General features: G+C 45.7%; 2 protein-coding genes across 5 annotated transcripts in view; one reads left to right on the forward strand and one right to left on the reverse strand.

Moving 5' to 3' along the window:
* UGT8 (UDP glycosyltransferase 8) overlaps positions 1 to 15,635 on the forward strand; it is a 77,871-nt gene that overhangs the window by 14,287 nt on the left and 47,949 nt on the right. Inside the window, exons 1-2 of one of the 4 annotated variants that reach the window (XM_065596275.1) lie at positions 10,699 to 11,477; positions 12,139 to 14,098. The exons of 2 other annotated variants lie outside the window; for them this stretch is intronic. In XM_065596275.1, coding sequence (XP_065452347.1) covers positions 14,089 to 14,098 — 10 coding nt within the window. In that variant the 5' untranslated portion in view covers positions 10,699 to 11,477; positions 12,139 to 14,088. Of the gene's footprint in view, positions 1 to 10,698; positions 11,478 to 12,138; positions 14,099 to 15,635 lie in introns of those variants that run through there. One more of the 4 variants, XM_065596276.1, reaches the window with a different exon arrangement.
* On the reverse strand, positions 4,280 to 7,109 carry LOC135983600 (uncharacterized). The gene is made up of 2 exons (XM_065596274.1): positions 5,814 to 7,109; positions 4,280 to 4,819 (listed from the first exon to the last, which is right to left on the reverse strand). Exons 1-2 carry the CDS (start codon positions 6,388 to 6,390, stop codon positions 4,344 to 4,346), a joined length of 1,053 nt encoding a protein of 350 aa, XP_065452346.1. The 5' UTR covers positions 6,391 to 7,109; the 3' UTR covers positions 4,280 to 4,343.

The raw sequence follows: 15,635 nt of genomic DNA on the forward strand, positions 1-15,635 counted from the left end.
TTAGATGATACCAGCACTTTTGGATGCAATTATCCAAGAGAGTTGCATGTTAGAAGTAAGCCTGACAGTTTTGGAAGAGAAAGATAAGTTTGTCCCTTTAAGAAGAGTAATTTCACCACTGGCATGTCCCATCATGGCTGGACATCGTATAACAGGCTCTCCTTGACTACAGCACCCTGTTGCAGCTGCTCTAGTCCTTCAGTGATCTGCCTCATCTCATGACTTGTCCCTCCAGCCAATCCACTTTTTACCCATTGCAGGGTAATAGAGTCCATTGCCCTTGCATCTGGTATTCAGCCACAGCTCTGTGCCCCAACATCTTTACACTCATGGATCTCAGGGTTTTCTAGTGTCCTTATCCCTCTGTGTGTGTGCGGGGGGTGGGAAAGGGGAGGGGTGTCTCACGCCACCTTCTCACAAGGCTGATAGAGAAACCTAGGCCTTCCCACTATACTGCATCCCAGCCTAAGGACCCTTTGATAGGCAGGTAAAGTCTATCTACTCAGACCTGCTCCCTGTCACTTATACCTGTTACCAGGCATCCCCCACAGCCTCTCTTCATTCACCCCTCTGTCAGGGGTGGGACTCGTGTCTCTCCCTTAGAATCCCTCAGCAAATTTCAAACCCAAAATACAAACAAACTAACTCTGCCCTCCTTGAGGTTGACCTTTCATCTCTGTTAAGCATCCCCTGTTCTGTTCCAGGTCTCTATCTCTTTAGAAGTCCAGATTCTTCCCTTTTATCTAGGCTCCTATTCTCAAGGGACTACAGAGTTTCTTCCTAATGTCCATCTAGTCTGGGCATTGTCTCTTTATTCTAACCACACACCTCCTTACCCAGCTGGGGCTCCTCTTTATTTGTTCCTGGCCCACGTCCCAGGTGCAATCAGGTGTCTTAACTGACTCTTCAGTTCCAGTTAACCTTTTCATTACTTATGAACGCTACATACTCCATTATAGCCCCTTTTAAGTAAGGTGCATTTAATACTGATTCTTCTTCATTATTTTCTTCTTCAATGTAAAAGTTTGTTTAATCTACCTCTAAATTCATATTAGATGAAGTCAGGTAAAATTGGGTATATAAACAGCTGTCTACCCCCAAAAACTGCTATAAGTTGTCCTGCAAGCATCTCAAATCCTTATACAAAATCAGCTGACTCCCTTGGCAGTCAGAACAAACCACTCAGTGCTTTGACTGAAGCCATCAGATCTGTTCTCCACTTCCCACCCAGCAGATGTAATATTTTTTATATCATACTCTCAAACCCAATATGCTGCTTCAATGGATAGATTGGGGGTGCAGCTGTTATTATTAAAAATGAGATGAATAAAGAGTAAATACAATATTCTGTCTTCAGCTGTACGTGCAGGGCTCCTATTGACTTCTTAAAAGGCTCATTCAGTGACTTGAATAGGTGCCCATAGCTGCAGCCAAGGCCAAAGTTTGTACCTATTCATTTTCATACCTAAAAAATTACAAGACAGAATAATACACTGTTTCAGTGATCCCTAACAAGATATGATATGAAAACCTTAATATAAATCCAGATGTCTGCTGTAGTTGCTGTAGGATCTTTCTCCCCCACACTGGACAATGTATTATTTCTACACTCCAAGGTTTTGTGGGTCTGTAGACCTTTGGTATCGTCATCCCTGTTAGAACTCCACTGACTGCAGTAGAATGACACAAGGCATGAGAGTGGCCCATTTTCTTTACACTTCTGTAGCAAGTTTGTTTCTTACCCCAAACTGCAGATTCATAACTTTCTCTTTAAACCCACTCTCAGTGGTTCTGACTGAATTTAGTGCTCACAAAAAATACTGGAGTGACTAAAGTGATTTACCTATAGAAAATGTAGAACACAGCCAACATTACAGGCATAGGTTCCAAACTTGCAGATGGTAGCTTGCAAGTGCAGCAGTCCAGCTGCACTTATTCAGTTGCAGTATCTTGCCTTCCCTCATATCTGACCTGGTGGGACCACCTTTAATGGTGAGACAGTAGGGCCTTGTCTACACTGCGAGAGTAGTTCGATTTTACTTGCATCGAATTTTTGGAATCGATATTGCAAAGTCGAACGTGTGTGTCCACACTAAGGACAGTAATTCGACTTTGTGAGTCCACACTAACAGTGAAAGCGTCGACATTCGAAGCGGTGCACTGTGGTCAGCTATCCCACAGTTCCCGCAGTCCCCTCTGCCCATTGGAATTCTGGGTGTAGCCGCCAATGCCTTCTGGGTAACAAAATGTGTCGAGGGTGCTTTTGGGTAACTGTCGTCATCCGTCCATCACTCCCGCCCTCCCTCCCTGAAAGCGCCGGCGGGAAATCAGTTCGCGCACTTTTCCAGTCATTGACAGCGCGGACGCCACAGCACTGCGAGCATGGAGCACGCTGCGACCATCGCTGCAGTTGTGGCCGCTCTCAACGCCTCGCAGCTTATCATACAGGTTTCCCTGAGGCAGATGCAGAAAAGTCAGGCGAGGAGGCTACGGCACCGCGGTGATGGCCTGAAGTCTGAGAGTAGCACAGACCTCTCAGAAAGCACGGGACCCAGCGCCGAGGACATCACGGTGGCAATGGGTCATGTTGATGCCGTGGAACGGCAATTCTGGGCACGGGAAACAAGCACTGAGTGGTGGGACCGCATAGTGCTGCAGGTCTGGGATGAATTCCAGTGGCTGCGAAACTTTCGCATGCGGAAGGGAACTTTCCTGGAACTTTGTGAGTTGCTGTCACCTGCCCTGAAGCGCAATGACACCCGGTTGCGAGCTGCACTGACTGTCCAGAAGCGAGTGGCCATAGCCCTCTGGAAGCTTGCAACGCCAGACAGCTACCGGTCAGTCGCGAACCAGTTTGGGGTGGTGACCGTGGGAAACGTGGAGGCGATCATAGATGGCTTCGCAGCGATGGGATTCCCAAACTGCGGTGGGGCCATAGATGGAACTCACATCCCTATCCTGGCACCGGACCACCAGGCCAGCCAGTACATTAACCGAAAGGGCTACTTTTCCATGGTGCTGCAAGCACTGGTGGACCACAGGGGACGTTTTACCAACATCTACGTGGGATGGCCGGGCAAGGTTCATGACGCTCGTGTTTTCAGGAACTCTGGTCTGTTTAGACGGCTGCAGCAAGGTATTTACTTCCCGGACCACAAAATAACTGTTGGGGATGTGGAGATGCCTATAGTCATCCTCGGGGACCCAGCCTACCCGCTAATGCCCTGGCTCATGAAGCCCTATACTGGCGCCCTGGACACTGAAAAAGAACTCTTCAACTACCGGCTGAGCAAGTGCAGAATGGTGGTGGAGTGTGCTTTTGGCCGTCTCAAGGGGAGATGGAGAAGCTTACTGACTCGCTGTGATCTCAGCGAAACCAATATCCCCATTGTTATAGCAGCTTGCTGTGTGCTCCACAATCTCTGTGAGAGCAAGGGGGAGACCTTTATGGCGGGGTGGGAGGTTGAGGAAAATAGCCTGGCTGCTGATTACGCTCAGCCAGACAGCCGGGCGATTAGAAGAGACCAGCGGGAAGCGCTGTGCATCCGGGAGGCTTTGAAAGCAAAGTTCCTGAGTGAGCAGGGTAACCTGTGACTTTAAAGTTTGTGTACAGAGAAGCTGAACCTGCCCCCGTTTCTTTACCCAGTTAATGTTGACTATCCTATCCAGTTACATACCCCCTTCACCCCCCTTCCAACACACGTTTCGAAATAAAAATAGTTCTACTTTGTTAATGCACACCATTTTCTTTAATACTGTTTTCGCGGGAATTTTTTAAAACTGGGACGCAGACTGTGGTGCGGAGCGGGTGTAGTGTAGTGACGCGAATGAAGCTTCTAAACTCAAGGATTGACAGGCTCCGCTGCGGTGGGATGGTTGTTTCAACGGAGCCTGTCACCCCTCCTGATCGGGACTGTGTGTATGGGGGGGCTATGTGACTTTGTGGCAGGGGGAGGACGGTTACAGATCCCCTGCTGCATGGCTCTGTGATCCTGCATAAGGACCGCCGCTTAAGATCAGTAACTGCCCTCCCCCGCCACAAAGTCACAGAGCAACCCACCCCCCACCACATAACATGAAAACCACCTCCCAGACTAACCAGGGTAACTAGTCACTGCATCACTGCACTGTGTATGTGCCCTGCTGCTGTACCTGCCCCCGCCTATGCACCCTGCCAAAGGTGACTGTCCTGTCCAATTACGAACCCCCTTTCCCCTCCTCCTCCAAAAGAACATGATTGAAACAGTAGTTAACAGAAACGTATTTTTTATTATGAACTACACATGGAACTGGGAGGTGAAACTTGGACGGGGGCTTGTGTCAGGCGGGAAGGAAAGAACTTTTCAAATTTTGGGGAATGAGAGCCTTCTGTTACTAGAGCTCTCTGCAGGGGTGGAGTGAGAGTTAGCACGGACTCTGCCGCCTCTCCTTCTTTGCACTTTGGGTGAGGTGGGTATGGGACTTGGTGGCGGGGGAGGGCGGTTAGAGATGGACTGCAGCGGGGCTCTGTCCTCCTGCCTCCGTTCCTGCAGAACATCCACAAGGCGCCGGAGCGTGTCTGTTTGCTCCCTCAGTAGTCCAAGCAGCGTTTGAGTCGCCTGCTGGTCTTCCTGCCGCCACCTCTCCTCCCGATCCATGTTTGCTTGGTGCATTTGGGTCAAGTTCTCCCGCCACTGGGTCTGCTGTGCTGCCTGGGCTTGGGAACAGGCCATAAGCTCCGAGAACATGTCCTCCCGTGTCCTCTTCTTCCTACGCCTAATCCGCGCTAGCCTCTGGGAGTGTGATGACAGGCTAGGTTGTGAGACAGTCGCAGATGGGGCTGTGGAAATGGGAAAAAGGGAGTGAATTCCTCAGAAAGATAAATGTAGTTGTGAACAAAGAACATAGTCTTTCTCTGTGAACAAGACCATGCACAGCACCTATCACATGCGCACTCAGCACAAGGTCGAATTCTCGGCCTTCGCATTCAGTGCCTGGGGTCTTGCACAGCACATTTGAGAAGCGGGGCAGCACAACGGAATTTCTGTTGCAGGCAGACATGGTAAGCCGTAGACTTGTGGCAGTTTAAAACTTTTATATTACCACTGGCCTCATTTCACAGTTAAAGCAATGTCAGTCCCTGCTGCCAGCAATCCGGCAAGCGGGAACTCTGCCCCTGTCCCACCCCCTCACGGCTGTCCCCGGGAACGATCCCTTTTGGCTGCCCCTCTCCCGCCTCCACCGCGTGGCTGCAAACCAGCGGTTACAGTTCTGTAAAGGAACGGGCAAGCAGTCCCAACACTAACATTCCCCTACCTAATTCAAAGCAGGTCACCATGGGCGACATCACCCTGATGAGGATCTCTGAGAGCGAGAGAGAGAGAATGCTCCGGGAAAGCCTCCAAAGACCAGGGCCGTATGCCGCCCTGCTGTGCAGAGCAATGATTCCCGAGTACTTGATAGTATCGTGGCGCGGCAACGTGTCGTACTTCAGAGGACCCAATAAGGCCGCTCTCCCCAGGAACCTCATGCAACGGCTTTCCAATTACCTCCAGGAGAGCTTCATCGAGATGTCCCAGGAGGATTACTGCTCTATCCCCGGACATATAGACCGCATTTTACTGTAGCTGCAGTAGCAGGGACTAAACAGTAGAGCGGCTTGGGCAGGACAATCACGGAAAACCGGACATTGCTAGATTTTTTTTCAAAACTTGCACTGCCCATGACTGAACCGTTAAGCGCCTAGGGCAAAGTAATCATGAACAACCCATTCTTTTAATTGTTAATATTCCTGTTCTGTTAAAAATAAATGTTTAGATGTTTACAACACTTACTGGCTGATCCTTCCCCAGATTCTGTGTCCGGGGTAACGGCTGGGGATGCTTGGTAGGGGATCTCTGTAAGGGTGATGAAGAGATCCTGGCTGTTGGGGAAATCAGCGTTGTGAGCGCTGCTGACTGCCTCGCCCTCCTCATCTCCTTCCTCATCTTCCCCGTCCCCTAACATGTCCGAGGAACCGGCCGTGGACACTATCCCATCCTCAGAGTCCACGGTCAGTGGTGGGGTAGTGGTGGCGGCCGCACCGAGGATGGAATGCAGTGCCTCGTAGAAACGGGATGTCTGGGGATGGGATCCGGAGCATCCGTTTGCCTCTTTGGTCTTCTGGTAGCCTTGTCTCAGCTCCTTGATTTTCACGCGGCACTGCGTTGCATCCCGGCTGTATCCTCTCTCTGACATGTCTTTAGAGATCTTCTCATAGATCTTTGCATTCCGTTTCTTGGAGCGCAGCTCAGAAAGCACGGACTCATCGCCCCACACAGCGATGAGATCCAAGACTTCCCGATCAGTCCATGCTGGGGCCCTCTTTCTATTCACAGACTGCACGGCCATCACTGCTGGAGAGCTCTGCATCGTTGCCAGTGCTGCTGTGCTCGCCACGATGTCCAGACAGGAAATGAGATTCAAACTGGCCAGACAGGAAAAGGAATTCAAATTCAAATTTTCCCGGGGCTTTTCCTGTGTGGCTGGTCAGAGCATCCGAGCTCGTACTGCTGTCCAGAGCGTCAACAGAGTGGTGCACTGTGGGATAGCTCCCGGAGTTATTAGCGTCGATTTCCATCCACACCTAGCCTAATTCGACATGGCCATGTCGAATTTAGCGCTACTCCCCTCGTCGGGGAGGAGTACAGAAGTCGAATTAAAGAGACCTCTATGTCGAACTAAATAGCATCGCAGTGTGGACGGGTGCAGGGTTAATTCGATGTAATGGCGCTAACTTCGACATAAACGCCTAGTGTAGACCAGGCCTAGGTCAGCCTCCCTGTTCATTCAGTCATTTTCCTTTCTTCTAAGACTGGTGATATATGGTCTAATTAATGCTAATTTGGTGGCTTGGTGGCATTGTCTTGTAACACTCCCAATATGAATGCTGCATGACTAACATTAAAACTGACCCTCTCCCTCAAACATACTTTACAATTCTTTGATTTTTTTTCAAATGTATTTTGTTCGGAATAAAAATGGAAAGTAAGTCCTTTCCTTCTTTTCTGTTCATTCCCCTCTTTTTGATGTCCTCTGCATGATGTACATGGCTTGTAACCTTCTGAAGTATCAGCTGCTTTCTGTTTGACTACTGCAGCTAACCTTTGGCTTGGAATGCAGGCATATGATTTCTTTAAGTGCCTCTATAAAGCCATTCTATCAGTAAAATAGCAGAGAATTCAGGGTGTGTCACAATCATTATCCAATAAAATTTACACCACACAAACTCTTCAGACCAACTTCAAACCAGGATATAAGTGGGTGCACCTCTGCTGAAGTCAGTGGAATTAGACCAAGTCTAAACTTGGCCCCTCACCCACAATTCTAAGGTATTTGAGGTATGATAAAATGACTGGCATCCTGCCCTTACTTCAGTTCAGCAGTTTTAACTGTAGTAATGACCTTCATTAATGACCTTCACTTTGTTTCTGATGTTTAAAAATATGAAAAGAAAACACATTTTTAAAACATATACGCTCATAAAGGCCTGACCTGTATTTCCTCAATAAAGTGGTGCTTAATGAGAGTTTAGCCTAATTTGCCTTATTCAGCCAAAATTCCTGTCGACATCTGTGGGAGTTTGACCAGAGTAGAGAGAATGCAGAAGTGGGCCTTTGACAAAACTTGTGACATTGAAATCCACTTTGGCTTTTTTTAAAATTTCTTGTTCTACTGTTCTGTTTAAAACAGATTTCTGTGTTCATCTCCCTGTCTCTCTCATTTTTGAATTCATTCATAGGTTTTACCTCAGTTTTGTTTTCATTTCTTTTTCCATGAGTCTTTTTCAAATTTAAACTCTAGCAGTATAAATATTATTATTAGTAGTAGTCATAATAACAAGAATAATACCGAGCTCTTATATAGAACTTTTCATCCGTAGATCTCACAGTGCTTTACAAAAAAGGTCAGTAGCATTCTCATCAACATTATTAGCAACTTTCAGTCCCTAGCTGAACATTTTACCTATGATCTGTTTTATAGTGTGATAAATATGCTCTAGTATATAGTACTTCCCTAAGCAGCATTGGTCATAGAAAGTGGGTCTGCCAGTAGTGATGACATTGTACTGCTTACAGTTTTGTTTTTTGTAGCATGAAGGGTGACCTCTGATGGCAGCACTAACAGATACATCTACAGACGTTGATTCTGATTGTGCGCACCCATTGGGTAATACAAAACAGTCTGACCTGCAATACTCCAGCCCGGGGCCCGTCTTAAGCAAATGTTATAACACATACCAAATTATATGATGAAGATCCACTCTCCATGTTTGGAAATTACAGATTTACAATCTTGTAATTATATGTATATATGTGGTTGAGAAAAACATAAGTCTAATAAACACATTAATGATTAACCCAGTTGCCAATCAATACTATTTTTCCCTTCCAATCTGCTCCAAATGGGAGAATATAATTTGATTGCACTCCAGTTTAATATTTTAAATAAAAAACCCCAAAAGATTTTAACAGCTCCACAAACACAATTTATATTCCTTGCTCTGAAGTTTTGATTTTATTTAGGAGATTATAGGATAATGAGAAAAAACAACATTGCAGATGGGTGGAAAGATTCAAATACTGTAGTTAAATCTGTCAGTGCTTTTCCAAAGCAGTGGCTGTAATTTGCAACTATCTAAATCTCCATTTTTTCTGTTCTGTAACTGAATAGTATCTTGTGATACATGTCTGCTAGCTTTGAGAAGAGTGTAAGAAATTCATTGTTAATCAAGATTTGAATTCAGATCTCTACAGGTGAAAATCTAGTTTATTAATCTGCTGCTTTTCTGAGCTCCTTTATGTGCTCTGGTATTTACAAAATAATAATAATAAAAATATATATATATGGAGATATACCTATCTCATAGAGCTGGAATGGACCCTGAAAGGTCATTGAGTCCAGCCCCTGCCTTCATTAGCAGGACCAAGTATTGATTTTGTCCCAGATCCCTAAGTGGCTCCTTCAAGGATTGAACTCACAAGCCTGAATTTAAGAGGTTAATGCTGAAACCACTGAGCTATCCCGCTTTGTTGAGTTGTAACAAGTAACTCAAAATCTCTTTGTAGGGTGATGAGAGATCTATGACTAGAAAGATCACTCCTTTGCTGACATTGCATCCCTACTGCTTAATATGAAGGGCACCTTTTTATCCATGGTTTCACTCCTTGCTGGCTAGATTTAAAGAATAAACAAAAAAATTAGTGTGTTTGAAGAGTGAATATGAGTGGATAGAATGCAGTGGCATTAATATTAACAATGCTTTCCCTGGTTTGCCTGCTGGTAAAAATTACAAGCAGGCCACTTTTAGTTCATGAAAGACACTTCTTTTTTTGCCCTATTGACTTCTCTGGGGGGTTTACCCAGAAGTGCAAGAACAGGATCTAAGGCCCATATTTTGCAAGATGCTCTACGGAGCTGGACCTCTGTGATTATATCAAGCCTGACTGATTTCAGTAGGGCTCTACATAAGTGAAAGTGGCTGTGTGGATCAAGCTGTAAGTCTGGAGGTTGAGTTTGATTTCAAATAGGGTTACCATATTTTAGTTTTAAAAAAGGAGGACACTCCACGGGGCCCTGGCCCCGCCCCAACTCTGCCCCCTCCCCTGAATGCTCCGCCCCCTGCTCCTCTCCCTACCCTGCTTCCCGCTAATCAAATGTTCACGGGAAGCCTGAAACAGGGAGGCAGCAAGTAAGCTGGGGCTGGGTGCGGTGCGGCGCGGCCCAGTCCGGCCCCCCTAGCCGAGCGGCTCCCTCTGGTGGGTGGCCGGCCGGCCGAGGCCAAGAGGCTCTGGCCCCGGTGTCTCCTGCTCGGCTTGGCTCGGCTTGGCTCGGCTCGGGCCCTGGCCCCCGGCCGAGCTCCGCCAGCGCCAGCCCCCGCCCCTGTCCCCGTCATGGCCCCGGCCCCAGTCCCGGTCCCGGCCGAGCACTGCCCTCCCCGTCCCCGGTCCCGGCCGAGCACCGCCGGCGCCGTCCCCATCCCGGCCCTGGCCGAGCACCACCGTCCCCGTCCCCGGCCGAGCACCGCCGTCGCCGTCCCCGGTCCCGGCCCTGGCCGAGCACCGCCAGCCCCGGCCGAGCGTCGCCGTCCCCGGTCCCGGCCCTGGCCGAGCACTGCCAGCCCCGGCCCCGGCCGAGCACCGCCGGCCCCGGCCCTGCCCTGCCGGGCCCTCGCTCCCTATTTTCCCAGACATGTCCGGCTTTTGGGGATTTCCTCCCGGGCGGGGATTTGAGGCCCAAAAAGCCGGACATGTCTGGGAAAATCCGGACGTATGGTAACCCTATTTCAAATGGATTGAAGAACAGTGAAATTGTTATTGCAATTCTAGCTCCTGCTTTATCAGTTTTGGGAAGGGGAGAGGTTTGGAGTAGTGTGTTCTGGTTTGTTTTTTATAATTTCAAAACGTCATTGCTTTTAGCATTTTGTTATAAAGGAAATGTATTCAGAAATCTAGGAATTCTTCTAGTTTACGGAAAAAATGTGTTCATTTACACGTCGTCTATGCTTGTGCCTAGTTTGCTTTTGCAGACCATTAAGATCTTCGCATTCTTTATGTGTAGTATTTAGAATGGGTTTAATGTTTAACCTTTTGATTTTTGCAATATTTAACTTTCTCTTCCCACACCTCCTTATGCAAAGCACTTAGTTACAAATACTACTCCAAGTTTAAAAAAAAACTATTGGTTTCTTGTTTCCTTTTGGCTGAGGGCAGTAAGGGTTTAAATTCAATGCTTGGTTTCTGAATAACTTTAATTTTTAAAAAACTATCAATCTTCTGGTTTACAGGGATATTGACATCTGTTTAGGCCACACATTTTCCTTATTTTATTGAAGGCAAATTCTAGGAAAATCGGGGAAAGGAAATCTTTTATTTTAAATAATTATAAAAATTAATTTGAAGAAAAATGTGTGTGCCTTCATGGAGCCTTTTAATTAAGAGCAGAAATATTAGTGACTTGTTTGGGTTTTTTTATGTGTGCCTATTTTCAGCTGTATTCAGCAGCCTGGCATAACAGCCTGTTGACATTTAGATCAAATCTGCTTTGTTGGTCTGATAAGTTAACTTTTGAGAAAGAGGCATAGGCTAATGGCCTGAGGATGACAGAGTTGCAAGGCATCTGGTTTTCGACTGGAATGCCTGTTCGAAAAGGGACTCTGGTGGTTCCAGCCAGCACAGCTAACCAGACTACTAAAAATCTCATTGACTACAATGGCTGGCTCCGTACGGCTCCTGGAAGTGGCTAGCCTGTTCCTCCAGCTCCTAGGTGCAGGGGCAGTGAGCCCACAGCACAGGTGCTGCCCTGAACACCAGCTCTACAGCTCCCATTGGCCAGGAACCGCAGCCAATGAGAGCTGTGGGAGTGGCGCCTGTGGACGGGGACAGTGCGCAGAGCCCCCTGGCCACCACTGCGCCTAGGAAACAGAGGGAAATGCCAGCCGCTTCCGGGAACTGCCTGAGGTAAGCGCCGACTGGAGCCTGCACCCCCTTCTGCACCCCAATCCCTCACTCTGAACCCCTTGGCCTGTGCCAAGAACCCCCTCCTGCACCTCAAAACCCCTCACTCCCGGCCCTACAGCAGAGCCCACATTCCAGCTGGAGCCCTCACCCCCCCCAAACCCCAACCACTTGCCCCAGCCCGGAGCCTCCTCCCACACTCCAAACTCCTTGGCCCAACCCCCCAGCCCAGAACCCCCTCCTGCACCCCAAACCCATTATCCCCAGTCCCACCCCAGAGCCTGCACCCCCAGCCAGGGCCCTCACCCCCTCCTGTACCCCAACCCCTTGCTCCAGCCTGGTGAAAATGACCAAGTGAGCGAAGTTGGGGAAAGCAAGTGTTGGAGGGAGGGAGAATGGAGTGAGTGGGGGTGGGGCCTCAGAGAAGGGGCGGGGCAAGAGTGTTTGGTTTTCTGAAATCAGAAAGTTGGCAACCCTAGAGTTGGAGCTAGAAGCTCCTAGATTCTATTTCTAATTCTGCTACTGACTAGCTGACGTTGACATGTCCTGATGGAACCACTGCAGCAAACACAACTGCAATTAGCCCTTGGGCTGCTGTAAGTTACATCAGAGGATAGAATTCTGCTTTCATGTACACTTGTGTAACCCCAGTGTCTATCCTTAGGCCCTGGCAGATACTGAACATCTCCACTTAGGTGCTGAAATCCCTCAAAGACTCCTATCAAAGTCAACGGGTATCAAGGGCTCTGAGGAACTTCCTGGAAATGCCCAGCATGTTCCAAAACTGGTTTCTCACAGAACACTAATGATACAAATAGCTTGAAGAGAAGCAGCATGGTCTAATGGATTAAGCATGGGACTGAAAGCTGGGTTTAACTCAATTTTATTAATGGTTTGTTTTATTGCCTTAAATAAATCACTTAACCCCTCTGTCTCAATTTCTCCCATCTGCAAAATGGGAATAATAATATTTAACAGTGATGTTGTGAGGATTGATTTGTATGCATACTGCTAAGTGTTAATTGATGTCTTGGGGCAGCTCCTTAGCTGTGCCAGAGTGTAATTCTTTCAAGTCCCCTAATCCTGAGTTGGCTCTGGGCTGAAATGGCCTCTATTGTAATTTAAGGAAGCCAAGAGCTGATAGTAGTAGGTTTTGCTGGAACAGTCTTCTTGGGACATCTGTGTTGTCAGCCCTTTGTGCTCTGACATGGTTCTGGTACACTCTGTGCTACCTGAGGATTCCCCTCTGTTGTGGGAAATCATCACCAACCCAATAAGGCATCTCTCTGGGATCAAGAGAATAGCCTTTATGTCTAAGGCCTTGGCTACACTTACCGGCAAGTTCGACGGCTGGAAATCGAACTTCTGGGTTCGACTTATCGCGTCTAGTCTGGACGCGATAAGTCGAACCCGGAAGTGCTCGCCGTCGACTGCGGTACTCCAGCTCGCCGAGAGGAGTACCGCGGAGTCGACGGGGGAGCCTGCCTGCCGAGTGTGGACCAAGGTAAGTTTGAACTAATTCGAAATAAGGTACTTCGAACTTCAGCTACGTTATTCACGTAGCTGAAGTTGCGTACCTTAGTTCGAATTAGGGGGGGTAGTGTAGACCAAGCCTAATATTAATGTTTCTGTTAGGGATTATGTATGTATTGTTGTTAGCATACAAAGCTCATCAATTGCAATGGGAGTTTTTGTAATACATTTTGAAACATTGTATTGGTGCTGAAAAGAAGCACTACACTAATAGTGAAGGGATTGTGTTTCTTCTGCATTTGTATTGAGTGGATAATGGTTTCAAAGGAGGAATATTGTGTCATTGCTGCAATATTAATGTGCATTGCTCAAAAATGTGAATGAGCAACCTGAGGACATTTATTACATTTTATTTTATTTTTCATTGATTCTTTTTATGCTGCAACAGAAATATAACACTATTTGTAGTAAACAAAGCATTATAAGAATTAAGGTACTCCACACTGCACATATTAACACTGCAGTTTCATTGAGGAGTTCTGGTGACATTGTGTTACCATAACCCTCAGATGGAATTACAGCTTTAATTTATGTAGCTTTTGGGGGTACGTACGTAACATAATACATGGAAAAATACTCCCTTTGGTTACGTAGTGTACTTATCTCTTCACTGAGATTAGCGGGGATCTCTTTAGAACACTCCCAGCCTGTGCCAGCCCTTCAGCTTTTGTTACGTTTCTTTCGTACTGATGTTAAGAATGTAAACACCTGTTTATTTCTCAATAAGAATATTATGCTGTCATGTATTATGTGTAATTTCATATTTGTTAACTAAAGTTGTAATTTATTACTATAAGAATGTTTATAGCCTGAGGAGATGTAGTTGCTAAATGTTTATAATAATTTTATTAGATGCTGTTCAGTTAATCATTGATTTTATTATTGGCTATTTTATGGAAGAATTGATTAATAGATTTGTAGATTCCAAGACCAGAAGGGACCATTGTGATCATCTAGTTTGATCTCCTGTATAACACAAGCCACAGAACTCCCCCTCCTACCCTAAAATTCCTAAAGCAGATATTTTTAGAAAAAAACATCCAATCTTGATTTTAAAATCATCAGTGATGGAGAATCCACCATGACCCTTGGTAAATTGTTCCAAAGGTTAATTATCCTCACTGTTAAAAATTTAAGCCGTATTTCCAATCTGAATTTGTCTGGGTTCAACTTCCAACCCTGGCATCACGTTAAACCTTTCTCTGCTAGACTGAAGACTCTATTATTAAATATTTGTACTTACAGACTGTAATCAAGTTACCCCTTAATCTTCTCTTTGTTAAACTAAATAGATTGAGCTCCTTGAGTCAATCCCTATAAGGAAGGTGTTCTAATTCTTTATTCATTCTTGTGGCCCTTCTCTGAATCCTCTCTAATTTATCAACATAACATCCTTCTTGAATTGTGGACAACAGACCTGGACACAGTGCAATTGCAAGACCAGGGTAGGCACATGTACCCATTCCTAAACTACATCTTTGTCCTGGATTGCACCTGAGCAGCCACCAAAGTTTTGACATATCTGTCTGTTCACCCTGCAATTACATGGGTTTATCATCAGCACTGACAAACACAACCTCTCTTATACAGTCATATGCTGATCTTGCAGTTAACAGAGGACACAGTAACCCTGTCAGTGGAGTGATTCTTGAGATTCAATCAGTGATCTCCCAAGTGATATCCAGTACCTTGATATTATTTTTAGTCAAGATTGGGGCTCCAGAGAAAGTGAAATAATTCCTAATGTGTTAAGCAGAGGAACTGAGGTCGAAAGAAAAGATTCCTCTATCTGTAGCCCAAAATATTGCAGATTTATGCACAAGCAGAATTTGTGTGCAGTTGTTTATAGAAGAAGATCAGCTAATGACATGTTTAACAACTCAGTTTGTGCAGGCAAATTCACATTTGCAAGCATATGTAAAGGTGCTGTATGTCAGCTTTTAACAAAAACAAATTGTTTCTTTCAGTTTATGTATATTATACATTTTGGAAAATGTTATCTGTTTATCTCCAGAGGAATAAATAGGCGATGTAAGCACCATGTCTAAATTAGATTGACTTTGACTTACCTTTGTGTGTGTAGCTTATTTAGTTAGTTTTATTGTGTTTGCATAAAATTGGAAGAAAAAACTGAAATATAAGACCATTTACATCCAAAAAGATTTTAAAATACCCGAATTGTTCCTCTTTTGAGCACCAACAGTCATAATACTTGTACGTAAGTAGCTGCTGGTATATCTGATTTCAAAGTGATACTCTGAAGTATTTTTGAAGTTTTAAAATAAAATATTTACATTGTTTCGAAGCTTGCAAATATAACTGTTGTCTTTGCTGATTTTGATGTGTATAGTGGGATTTAAAGGTACTCTCTGAGACCAAAGGAAGTTAATGGAGCTTTTTCAAAACATGGATTAAAAATGATCCAGTTTAAATGGTTTTTAAAAAGTTTGCCTGGACATTATGGACTTGGCAGATCTAGTTTCAAACTGTGTTTTAAAAATTGTTCTAGACTGTAGACATGGGGCCAGCTAACTAGCTGGTGTAACTTGGTGTAGTTCTATAAAGTCAGTGAAGGTACATCAATGTACACCAGCTGATCAAAAAGGCAAACTTTATTTAATATGGGTT

Source organism: Chrysemys picta, chromosome 5 (assembly GCF_011386835.1).
Source record: "Chrysemys picta bellii isolate R12L10 chromosome 5, ASM1138683v2, whole genome shotgun sequence".
Lineage (NCBI taxonomy): Eukaryota > Metazoa > Chordata > Testudines > Emydidae > Chrysemys > Chrysemys picta.